The 13,545-nt window shown below is 33.1% G+C and overlaps 1 protein-coding gene across 2 annotated transcripts in view; it reads right to left on the reverse strand.

The window, feature by feature from the left end:
* The window catches only part of LOC122634385 (neurotrimin-like), a 244,353-nt gene that overhangs the window by 96,436 nt on the left and 134,372 nt on the right, over window positions 1–13,545 (reverse strand). For both annotated transcript variants that reach the window (XM_043823280.1, XM_043823279.1), the window contains one exon: window positions 8,026–8,233. In XM_043823280.1, the coding sequence (XP_043679215.1) occupies window positions 8,026–8,233 (208 nt within the window). The remainder of the gene's footprint in view (window positions 1–8,025; window positions 8,234–13,545) is intronic.

Here is a 13,545-nt window from a genome sequence, read left to right on the forward strand (position 1 = left end):
AACACACGCTCCCAAGCTACCGTTTTTTATTCCACCTCTTGCTTCGTCGTCCTTTGGAGTGCCACTCTTCTTCGTCCTACGTCGTTAAGCGTATTAACGTGACGCCACCAACGCTGACCGCTATTGTCCTCGACTCGGAGAATGAATAAACGATATTCGTTTAACTTGATATCATCGTGTATTTTAATATTGAATTACGTGTATCGAAATAAAATGTTCTTTTATTTATTTATTTATTTATTTATTTATTTATTTATTTTCTTTTTTTTTTTTTTATACACGACTTTGTTACGCGTCTGTTATTTATTAAACAAAATTAAAGGTAACCACGATATCTTCGAACCTTCGAAAATAGATAAGTATTTCAATACGTCGTCATCCTGCAAGCTACTCTCAAAAACATACGATACAAATTCTTTTCCTCGAATTTATATTTATCGAAATTAGAGTTAGTCGAAGTTTTATGATCCCGGATCGTTCGATCGTCATTTTAATTGCAATTATTTTTAATCGATCTTACGAATCACGACTTTAGTTTCCTTTTCTTTTCCCTTTCTTTTTAAATCGAAATTCGATCATTCTTTTTTCTATATATATATATTTTGAAGAAAATTAATAAACGAGTGAGATTAACGATTAAGCAGAACGAGCAATCCGATCTTATTTCTCTTTCTCTCTCTTTTTCTTTCTCTAGGGACGTTTCGATATTGAACGAAGAGAGACAGAAAGAGAAAGAGACAATTTGCATTCCGTATCGGCGTAATATTCCAACGTGGCGGTCATCGCGATTCCCAAGTGTCGTTTTCCCGTTACTTTCATGTATGCACGCTTGAGTGCACATACAGGGTGCTCCACGACGATCCGCACTTGCATCGAAATCGTCGAATCTTCTATAGTGGTCCTACCGAAGATAAAACTCGGCCAAGTCGAAATCGTACTTTGCTATTTGTTTTTCTTTCTCTCTTTCCGTTTTTTTTTTTTCTTTCATGATTTATATTACAACACAATTGAATCAATTTTCACATCATTTTCCTATTATTTTCCTTTGCGATTAATTAACTATTCGTAACTCGTATTATTATTGATTAATTAATAACGAAGGACGAAACAAAAAGAATCGTCATTTACGATCCATTGAGTATAAATGAAGAAGAAAAGAGAGAGAGAGATAAAGAGAGCTTAGGCAAATATTAACGAAACCATCTTGACTCTTGACGTTAATAAACGAAGAAAGACGATTTTAATTGCATTAACATTCAGCCTTTGCCATATTATTTGATAATTATCTACGACGATCTTTGAACATTTCCTCGTTTAACTGTTTAACTCACTCGATACCGTCGATGAGATTAAAAAATTTTTATTTATTTGACATCCAATATGATCGAATAAAACTTCCCATTGTATATATATATATATATATATATATATATATATACATTTTTTTACAAATATTTATTCTCTCCTTTCTTTTTCTTATTCATCGAAATATTGACTAGATCCTACGAAATAAATCATTTTCATGTCTGATAAAAAATATGTTACATTACATATAATACATACATACATACAATGTATAATACATACAATGTATACATACATAGCGAGTATCTAATTAATATGGGGTTATCGTCGAGCTATAAAAATTACAAGAAGGCTTTTCCTTTAAGCATGACTTAAATAATAAAAAGAAACGAACCCTGGGGAAACTATGGGCTCGTGAAACGAACCGAACTGTTTTCTCTCTCTCTCTCTCTCGAATAAAAAGAGAGAGAAAGAGAGAGAGAGAGAGAGAGAGAGTATTAAAAAAAAAAAGATACAGAAAAAAGAAAAAAAGAGTCATGATACGCTTTTTATTTCGACGCAAGCACAAGCAGCTTGATTCTGTACGGACAAGCGAACCGTGAATATACGCGATGAAATGACGTTGGCCACTTGGGACGGTTCGTTTAGTAGCCCCGACCTCCAGAGAGAATGAACGAGCCTCTCTCTATCTCTATCTCTATCTCTATTTCTATCTCTATATCTCTTTCTATCTCTCTGTCTGCATATTCATACGTAAACTCGGCCGGATGTCCCGTTTTGCGTGCCTCAGAATACCCGTCGACATTCGTATCATTTGCACGATTATGTACATTCGTGGAAACCACTATTTTTCTATTCTATTTTCTTTTCTTTTTTTTTGTTTTTTTTTTGTTTTTTTTTCTTTCTTTCTTTTTCTTTTGTGTGTGTGTGTGTGTGTGAGTTTTTTTTTAATGGACAATGGTGGGGAGAGAAAGCAAAAGGAAATAAAAATTATAGAGAAGGGAGAAAAAGATATCGATCGTTTCACTCGATAAACTGATAAAGAAGAGAAATGATATAAAAGGGAAAGTGAGAAAAGTGAATGAGTGATTAAGATTATTTTGATATAAATAATATACAATGAACGTGGATGTGTTGTATATGTATATATATATATATATATATATATATATATATATATATATGTTTGTATTTATACTTTTAATAAATAACAAAAGTAAAAGAGCTTTCATGGTTTAATAAATATAAAAGAGATTTTACGAGAAATATAATCAATTCGAATATCCGTTTATAATAGTGAATTAATTCTATTACAATACTACAACTTCCTATTTGTGAGAGATGTAAAGAAAGAAAACAAGAGGAAAATTACAGGGAAATTATTTCAACGAAAGAATTATATATTTGAATAAATAACAATAACAAAAGAGCTCGGCGATCGAATAAATATAAAAGATTTAACGTTGAATAAAATCAATTTAAATATCTGTTTAATGAATTAACTCGAGTTACTTACTTCGATGTGTATTTGTAGATGCGAAAAAAGAACGAAAGAGTAGAAAAAATAAAAACACACACACAGAGAGAGAGAGAGAGAGAGAGAGAGAGAGAGAGAGAGAGAGAGAGAGATACAAAAAAAATTACGGAATTAAAAGAAAGAAACAAAGAAAAAAAAAGAGAGAAAGAAGTAATTCTGTTCGATCGTTGTTCCATTCGGCGCTTGCGAGAAACACAACACTCTTATTTTATCCCTCCCTCGTTATTTTTTTTTTTCTTTTTCTTTTTTTTTTCCTTTTCTTTTTTTCGGAGACTCCGCTTTTTGTCCGAACGATTTTCTTCCTCTTTTCTTTTTACTCCTCGTGTTTCTTCTACGGAATATTACAGGGGCTCGTGTAAATAAGACTGTGCTCTCCTTCTAACGGCGGTTAAAATACTTTGCCGAGTAAGTAAACTAAAGTTTAATTTCTTCGTCGAGCACTACGGTGGACTCACTTTTCCGCTTAATTCAGGCGTGGATATACGAGGGTTACGTAAAAGGGAGAATAAGGGCGAGGAGGGATAGGTAAGGGAACAGAGTCGGTGGGCGAAATACAGTGAAATACGGATGAGGGTGGAGTGGAAACGACGGTGGTTAAAATAACACCGAAGAAATAATTTTTCAATTTTTAGACGATGTCCCTTCCTCTTTCGACAAGTATACCATCAATACTTGTTTTCGATTAATTCGATATAAGGAATACTGTTTTATCATTGATGGAATAATTGCTTGATATCCTTGCTCGAATAATTAACGATCGTTACGGCTAATCAACGTGAGAGAGGATTATTATGGATCGATATTTGAAATTTATTTACTAGAGTATGAATGAGAAAAGGACAATTATTTATATCGTTTAACTTTCGTCTGAAAGAGGATCGTTAAAAAGAATCGTCTTTAACTCGTGAAATATGAGAACGACGTTGATTTCAATAAATTGAAGATGAATCATCTTGAAAGAAGCTTCTTTTTCTTTATTAAAAAAAAAAAAAAAAAAAAAAAGAAAAAAACAACGAATGAAAACAAGTATAAATAAAGAAATGATAAAAATCGACAATTATCCCTTCGAGATTGATTTATCGATCATATTTTCCAACGAAATCGTTCCATCGATCCTGATAAATATTGAAAAAATAATCAATAGATTAAATAAACGAAAAAATGCGATAAGAGGATAATATCGAGGAGAGACAACATCGATATCGATATTCTACATCGATAGTGACACCGAACAGTGTTCTCGGATTGTTCGAAATAGGAAGGGACATCCATCCCTTTGCAGTTCGTGTCAGCCTATCCGGGGAACGAAAGGGCTAGTATTTGAGAGGTGTCGTTGATACACGTCACTACACTTTGGACCAGGGAGGTCGATGCGAAACGCCGATGCATTATTCAAGCGGAACACGAGCAATACCACGTGTGTTGCTTCCCCGTGTGTTGTCTGTCGACTTGTCCCAAAACTCGGAGAAACAGCCAACTACAGAAGAAAAGAGAGATAGAGAGATAGAGAGAGAGAGAGAGAGAGAAAGAGAGAGAGAGAGAGAGATAAAGATAGTAACAGTATGAGTTCTGGTTTTTGATGCTGTAGAATCCTATAGCCAACATTACCTCTACAAGAAACGAAGTCTGAGCCTCTTTCAACGATATTCACGAGTGGAGTGAGAACAAGAACACAAAAATCCTACTTTTCTCAAGGATACCAGCCAACTTATTACGCTTCGAACGAGATCCCTTTTTTATTTCTCGATCGATATCCACTTCGTCTATAGAACCAGTTACTACGACTTCTAGTGATAGCTATGGAGAATCTTTTCGACTTACTCTCTTTCTTTCTGTCTTTTTCTCTTTCTTTCCCTCTTCAGAAAAAAATATATACATATATATATCTGTCTCTCTTTCTTCTTCTCCTTCTCTTTCTCTCTCTCTCTCTCTCTCTTTCTCTCTCGTAATTGGCTACTTGAGAAAAAGCAGAATGGGCACGTGAATCGAATTCGGACTCGCAGATGCTTATCAGTGGTTTTGGTTGCTCGAGAAGTATGTATGTATGTATGTATGTATGTATGTATGTATTGGTTAAGTAACTATCGAAGTGCCTCCTTGGATTCCTTCTTCGTTTCCGTCTTTTTCTATTTCATTCGTTTGACGTATCCCCTCAATGTTTTTTTCCCCTCTCTTATACGATATATCCTTCGGTTAAAAAGAAAAAGACGAATTGTCTGTTCGAATGAAAATCCTAACTCCATCTAATTTTATAAATAGAAAGAATAACAAAAAGGAAAAACAGGAAAGTATATTAAATTTCGACTCGTTACTTTTTTTTTTAATCTGGATTTTTCTCGATTAATTGATACACGCGTGTATACATATATTAGCGACGTTAATTATGTTCGAATGACGAGATTATGTTTAAATGAACGAATGTTTAAACGAAAAGTTTATGAATACGTCAAATGATGTGCTAATTATCGAATATTATTTTCCCTTTCTCGTCGGATGAATGTAAAAAAAAAAAAAAAAAAAAGAGAGAAAAAAAGGAAATAAATAAATAAATAAAAGCAACGAAAACAAAAACGCAGTGTCGATATTGATGGTATATATTTTATCATTAGAGACGAAGAAACAATAACGGAAATATAATTTCGAAATATAATTGGACTTTGGAGAAGAATAAATTGAATGAAACATTAAATCTGTATAATAAACTGATCAATTGGAAAATTTTTTTTAATTACACAATCGACGTTGCGATATTCATTACATCATAATTATATCCTCGATCATTCGTGCTAACTTTTCTATCATTTAAATTATTTAAAAGTATTAAAGTAGGTAATGTTTGATGGAAAATGAAATGGTGTCTTATATTTTTAAGAAAAGTATTACTCCTATGTTCAGTAAGTTCAGATGGGGATATAGAATTTCAAAAAAGGCATTGCTAACAAGAAGAAAAATAAAACGGCTTGCGCTCGTTAAAGCCTTTACCTCTTTCGCGACGAAAGAAAGGGTATTGCGTTACTTAATCCATATTAAAAGTGCATTTTCTTAATGTTAAAACATATTTAGAAATGATAGCATAAAACAAAATGAACTTTTTTATTTTTTTTATTTTTTTATTTCTTTTAATAAGATTTTCAACATAGAGAAAAAGAAAGAAAGAGAAAAAATATTTTTTGTTCTATTTTCTTTCCAAGAAGATATATCTCTGGAGATTAGAAAATTGATTGCTTGTTTTTTATTTGAAAAATGATGTATTTCAAAAAAAAAAAAAAAAAAAAAAAAAAGAAAGAAAAAGAACGACGGGCAATTAAATCGAAAGGAAAATAATGTAATGCGAATTCAACGTGGCATTCTAATGTAGAAAATATATGGTCAATAAAATAGAGCGTTTTGTTTGTGCGTGTGGTTGTTGTATCTTACACGCTTCAAAAAATCTCAAAAGGGAAAACCTACGAGAAAAGTTTCGAAGAAGAAATCGCAATGATAAGAAAGACAGGAAGAAAAGCACAACGGTGGATGCGTTACGGAAAGCAAAACGCGTTTCGTCGGCTACGGAAATACGAATAAATCGTTGGACCGTATCACAGGAGCCTGATGTTTACGAGCGACTTTGCTGGATGATTCGCATCGATGATTCGATGATAAGTTGCCTCTTCCGATTCATTTGTCATCATATATAAGTACACATATATACATATATTTATATATATATATATATATATATATATATATATATATATATAAATATATGTATATATATATCACAAGATCTGTCAAAATTACTATTCTATTAAGATGATGCATGTGTCTCCAAAAAAAAAAAAAAGATATTAATTATAAAAGACATATAAATATTTGATTAAATGTCACACAATTATATTAAGTTAATTGAATTAATTTAACATAATTAATGTTACGAAATATGAGAACTCTGATGAATGGATGGCAATGTTATTTTTACATTCTCTCTTTCTTCTTTTTTTTTTTTTACATACAGAATATACATTTCCAAATATTTCAACATAATTTAAATAATTTAACATGATTTCGTATATACAAAAAAAGAGACTGAATATAATTCTGTAAAAAAAAAAAAAAGAAAAAATTCTAATAACAGCGTTTTAATAAACACGTAATTTATACGAAGACACAAGTTTGAATTATAGTAACACGTTGTGTCTGCACGATCGTTGATATTCCAAAAAGCCATATATATAAAAGAGAGATATATACACACGTATATAAATATAGGTATAGGTATATATAGAAAGATAGATAAAGGTTGAAAATCTTGACTGTATTCGTGCAACGAAAGGGTACGAAAGTCCCGTGGAAACAATTAATCTAGCCCACTGATTACTCTACCGACTTCGTCGGCACACCCCCACCATTCATGCCTGGCTCGTCGGGCTGCTCCCTCCGTCGAGACGTCAAAACTCGAGATATTAATATGTTCTCTCGGATGGCAGAGAACGGAAGTCACCTTTCTCTCTCTATCTCTCTATCTCTATCTCTATCTCTATCTCTATCTCTCTGTGTCTCTTTCTAACCCTTCACCCTACTCTCCCGTTACATCAACACCTGCCCACTAAGTCCACGAATATCCACTTCTGATTAAATTATTATTGTCTTTGCCCTTGGTACAGTCCATCCCTTTTGTCCTTTCGTCTGTCCGAACTGACGTCTCAAATTTCCAATGCTTCGTCCATTCATCGATACATCGATAACACCGATATCTTTCTCGTTTATATTTTAAGATATAATATTAAATAAAAATGATGATCGATTAAATGATAACGCTTTGATTATCGTATAAATATATTCAATATATAATTTTTCTTTCGTCGTTAGAATCATTTAAATACGATTTAAAACGTCTCGGACTTGGCGAGAGATAACGTTCTCGCCGATCGACGTTCTTCCTTCGATTATTTTCGATGAAATTTGATCGACCCGACTTCGATATCATGAAAATCGTTGTAATAAATTTATATGTATCTCGGAGTTCAGGACGCGTCATTAGTAGAGATTATATATTTGTAGAAGAATCTTCGTAGAGGATGGATAGATACATAAATAGGAACGAATGTCCGATACATATATAATCTAATAAAATATTAAAGTCAACCTGGAATATTTCATTAGAAATTAATAAATAATTCCGAGAAAAATTTAAACGAACTTACCAACGACGTGGAGATATCCATATTGTGTTTTGGCCGCAGCCGTATTAATCTGGCACATGTACTTTCCCTTGTCATCCTCGTGCACGTTATTGATATGTAGGTACCAGGTTGTATGCTCGTCGTGCGACACAGATATTCTTGGGTTCCTGGTAATAACGTGATTCTGTACCGTCAGAATGGCGCTCTTGTCGAAGAGCATCCAGGCCACCTAAAACGAGATAGAGACGGGAGAGAGTTCTCGATTAAACTACTTTTCCTTTTCTCTCTACTATCCCCATCCCAATCCCCATCCCCTTTCACCCCCATTTACCCCCGTCCACTCCTAGATCTCTCCCGTTGTTTCGAACTTTCCCTATTACGGAGTTGACGTCATCGAAAGAAATTTATGCGTATTTACAAAGAAATTTTTCCATTGTATTTCGTTATTCTTTCTCTCATTGCATCTCATATTATTCTTATCCATCTTTACGTGAATCTAACGATCGGCTAACGATCGCTTTTTCACGAAATTTCATACGAAAATTAAAGATTCTGTAAAACGAACGTAATAATCTGATTTCAGTTCGACGAGATTAAATAATAAGGGAAATATTTGGATATAAGTGTGTTGTCGTGTGTTACGTATTGTCAATGAAATAAATATTTGTGCATATTTGCAAGAGAAAATATTTACCTTGTTTCCTTCCAAACGCGTCGTGCGACGTATAACGTATGCGATTTATGTTAAATGCTTGAAATAAGAACGATCGCAATGATATCTGACTATTTTGGAATAATAGACGAGAGAAGCTAGGAAAAATATATATATAGATATATATATATATATATATATATATATATATATATTGTATTTTATGTGACTAACGAAAACGGATATCCACACTTTTTTTTTCAGGGAATGCTGCTTCAAAGCACGGAGATCATTTAAAAGCTACGCGTTCTATTCACTCGCACCGGTGTGTTTAACAATAGCTTTCTTTGTAACAATAGATTCTGTATTTTGTAAAGCGAGTCCGTGGAATTTGTGACAAACAAAATGCAACAATGTCACGTGAGACGTACGTGAGTACAAAAAAAAAAAAGAACTAGTTGGCGTTCAAAGTCCGTATTTTATACTGTACAAACTATCTTTTAATATATGTGTGCGTGTTTTTTTTATTTTTAAATTAGTTTGTCAAAGTAATCTCTATTACTTAGTTGATAAATATTTTCTATAGAAATTTTACTCTTACGAAGGTAGAAAGAAGAGAAAAGAAATTAAAAAAACAAAAAAAAAAAGAAAAAGAAGAGTAACAAAAAGCATTTCACGTGCACGATTTTTTTATTTATTTAATATTTTTCATTTTTAAAATGTTTGTAATCTTAACGAGAGTGACGTGATTTTTTTATATATCAAATATTTGTCTCTACTATTTCGTTAATAAATATTTCCTATAGAAAGATTTTTACGGATGTAAAAAAAAAAAAAAAAAAAAAAAAAAGAAAAGAAATAAATAAATAAATAAATAAAAAATAAATAAATAAAAACTATTTCGCGTGCACGATTTACTTATTTAATATTTGTTTATTTTCAGAAGATATCGACAATATTTTTTCTTTCTTCTCTTTTTATTTATTTGTCTATCGAACATCGTTCTCTGCTGTTTAGAAAAATATTTTCAAGAAAGATAAAATGGATGAAGAAACAGAAAAAGGGAAATCAGTAATTTGATACAATCAATGCTGTCAAGTTTTAAGTATAAAACTTGATAGATTTTGAAAGTTTCGAAAGATGTAGTACGTACGCAGATGGATGTTTAGATGATCTATGAAGGCTCTACGAGAATATGGATCGGCTCCGGATGAATCACTTTTGGTAACACGTAGCGTTTCTCAAGAATATCCGAATCGTTTTACGAGTAAAGTTTCTTATCGACGAACAGGATGGCGACGCCCCGCGGATGAACGAACACACGCTTGTTGTCTCTGAAGATATCTTCCTCGAACGTCACAAGCACGCGATCGAGAGAAAAAGTCATGAGATCGAGAAAGATCGAGAAATTTCTTTTCCATTATTTCCTATTCTCAGGAGATTACATCGAACTTTCCTCACAAATTTTTCTTTATATTATTCATACGACCGATAAATTACAGCGTTAATATTTAATCTGCCAAACGTTAAGTAGCGTAACAAAGAAAAAAAATATTACGACGATGTAATTTTTCATATCAAAGATTAACATCATATTGAAGAAGAAGAAAAAAAATAAATAAATTACGAAGATTCAATTTGCCACACGTATTTACTGTAATAGCTTAGATGTGTTAGTTCGTTAAAAAGTTTTTCAAAAAAAAAAAAAAAAAGAAAAAAAAAACGAAAAGAGGAAAAAAATTAAATCACATGCATCGAAGAGATAAATGAAAGAAATACGTTAAATAAATCAGCCCGGACATTTCGGATATTAATACGAATCTATGTAAATCTGATTTTTCTCAGGATAAGATCAAAATAAAATCTTTTTGACAAACAGTCTTGAGAGCATGTACGAGGATAGATAAGAAGGGGAGGGGAGAGGAGAGGGTAGAAGGGAGGATGGTGTTACACATCGAGAATCGAAAATTCGCCTCTTCGAGAGTTTAGGGTTTGTAGAGAAACTCGTCGGAAAGTTCATGAAATATTTATATTTGCCTGCTTTTCTTTAAGAGGAAAGTAAAGATAGAAAAAAGAAGCGACACGAGCGTAGCGTGTGTTTGCGCGTACGTACGTACGTACGTACGTACGTACAATAGATAAGTATGTGTATATGTGTGTGGCGAGGAAAGAAAGAAAGGGGTGGAAAGGGGGGAAGGGGAGGAGGAGGAGGAGGAGGAGGAGGTGTGGGAGTAAAAGAGGAAAGAGGAAGAACACGGAAGAGTAGAAGCGTAGAATTTTGATCATTTTCTCTGTGGAAGCCTCTGGAGAAATAAAAGGAGGCGGCACAACTCTCGAGTCGATGTTTCGTTCTAGTTGGGTGCAACGTTGTTACACTTTTCGAAACGAAATATACTTTTTATTGGGAGACGAACTACGAATAACTGGAAAGATTACGTGGAAAGTAAGAAAGAGAAATGAAAGAATAACAAATAGTTTCTCAGTGACGTTAGACCGTTAACAAGAAATATTATTAACGGTTAATATTTATAGTTAATTTTGAGAGCTTTAATCTTTTTTTTTTTTTTCTATCTCTCTCTATTTCTCTTTTTATATTAACAGGTAATTTTAGACGAAGATCGTCAGATATTGTTAAGAAGCAATGTCGAATGAAAAAAAAAAAATGGTGTTACGATACTTAGAGAATATAGATTAATTAATAATCGACGATTTTAACACGGATAACAATGTTTGTTAGGGAAAAAAAAAAAAAAACAAAAAATGAGACCGAGAGTTGTCGAAAAGGAGTAATCCGATTTTTTAAATTCATTCAAAAACTTTTGATCGTACCTGTATCGACGGGCAATTAATTTAAACAGCCGATATTATTCGACAATGTTATAACAAGAAGTAGATATTAATAGATCGGATCGATAGATTATTTGAACAATTAATATTTAACGAGCGATATTAAGAAATAATGGAATGTAAACGCTAATAGAGTATAAATTATCCATCATCGATATCCCGTTATCTCGTAACTATCACTCCTGTATAACAAATAATGAATAAAATTTAGGGAAACTAGAATAAACGTTTATCATGAAAAAGCGGAAGCTTGTAAAGGCCGATAATAAATCTCAGGGTGACGTATAGTTGGAATATCGATCTTTTATATAAAGATCCTATCGATGTTAAAATCAAGTCGACGTTAAAAATCGGTTAATCGCTTAGAAAAGCTTATGCTAAGGTCTATGGAAGCCTGATATACAACAACTTGGTTTTGACTTAACCATCCTTGACGCCATCCTCAAAAGCTTGAACCACTATAGCACCAGTACCAGCACCAGTACCAGAACCAGTACCAGAACCAGTACCAGAACCAGTACCAACGAGCTGTAGCAACCTTGTGCGTTTCGTTCCATACCCCTTGAACCTTCGTCACGAACGATTGACCTCGACTGAGCGATGCCAAGTGTTCTACAGGTTCTCCTTTCCCTCGGTAGTTTCTCCCCGAGCGAGCTTCATCGGTCAAGTTACTTGGACCAATCGAAGATGTTACACAGCACAACGTTACTTCGAAGAAGAAAAGTTCTCACTCTTGGAACGAATCACGTTGATACGCCATGACAAGATTCGATTAACCTGTTAACTGTGTTATAACGAGTATTGTACTCGTCACTCGTCATAAGAAGATATCATAATTTTTTTTTCTTTCTTTTCTCTGTCTTCTGTCTTTTTCTCTCTTTCTCTCTCTCTCTCTCTCTCTCTCTCTCTCTCTCTCTCTCTCTCTCTCTCTCTTTTTGTTTTTTTTTCTTTTCTTTGTTTTACGACGAGCACGATACTCGTCACGAACGGCTGACAATATTTTTTGTATGGGCGCGCGTTACTACTACGAGTGTGCTTTTTCTATGCAAGGAAAAAAGATTTTTCCATTTGTATTAAAATTTTCATGAAAACCAAAAAAAAAATGTTCGTAAGCTGAGAATATATATAGAAGTATTTTGAAACAGCAAAGATATATAATTAGAATATCCATTAGACGCTACGCGGCAGGCGAAATATCGTATCGTTCAAAGACGATGCTAAGCGAGTTTAGTTTGTGAAATAATAAAATCTCTTTGGAAATCTCTTTGAAAAAAGGGATCAATCGTACGATTCACTTTATTTGTATATTTGATTTTTGTTAATAACTGTTAATGCCCCTCCTTTCACTTTTCTGTTAGGTATTATATCTTTCTTTAGATAGATCTTTTGTACAATATTTACTAAAAGACGATAAAACAGAAAGAATAATAATATTGATAATAATAAAAATAATAATAATTCATCTGGAATAATAACTTCTTTCTTTATATAATATATATTACTATAGATCTAAAGTGACTCTCTAACCTCGATTCAATCACGAAGAGCTCTTAACCGACTGTGTACACTTCATAGTCTGACCGAGAAAGCGTATAACCAAAGAAGAGTAAAAAGAAAAAAGAGAGAAAAAAGAGTGGAAAAAAAGAGAATGAAAAGGGGAAAAAAAATAACAAAAAGAAAAAACAAAAGGAGTAAGTTTACCGTCGGGATTGTTTACCGACACTGGCCGCGAATTCTTTCCCTTTTTGAATTCTTTTGAATTCTTGGTGGTTCTCGCACGAGTGCACTCGATGATTGCGAAACTTTCACCGAGGGAACGACGAGGAGACGAAAAAAGTTCCTTTTATTTCGTATATTTCGACACGGAGAACTTTAAATTATGCGATTATCCGTTTAAAATCGTTCTACAATTTCGTTCGACCTTCAATTTTCGACGGAAAAACTCGAAACCATCACTCGGTATCGCTCGAATCTATTTACCATACAAATGCATGCACTTGTTTATGAATGAGCTTCGATTCAAGGACATATATTATTATCTA

The sequence above is a fragment of the Vespula pensylvanica genome, chromosome 14, assembly GCF_014466175.1.
Source record: "Vespula pensylvanica isolate Volc-1 chromosome 14, ASM1446617v1, whole genome shotgun sequence".
Classification (NCBI taxonomy): Eukaryota; Metazoa; Arthropoda; class Insecta; order Hymenoptera; family Vespidae; genus Vespula; species Vespula pensylvanica.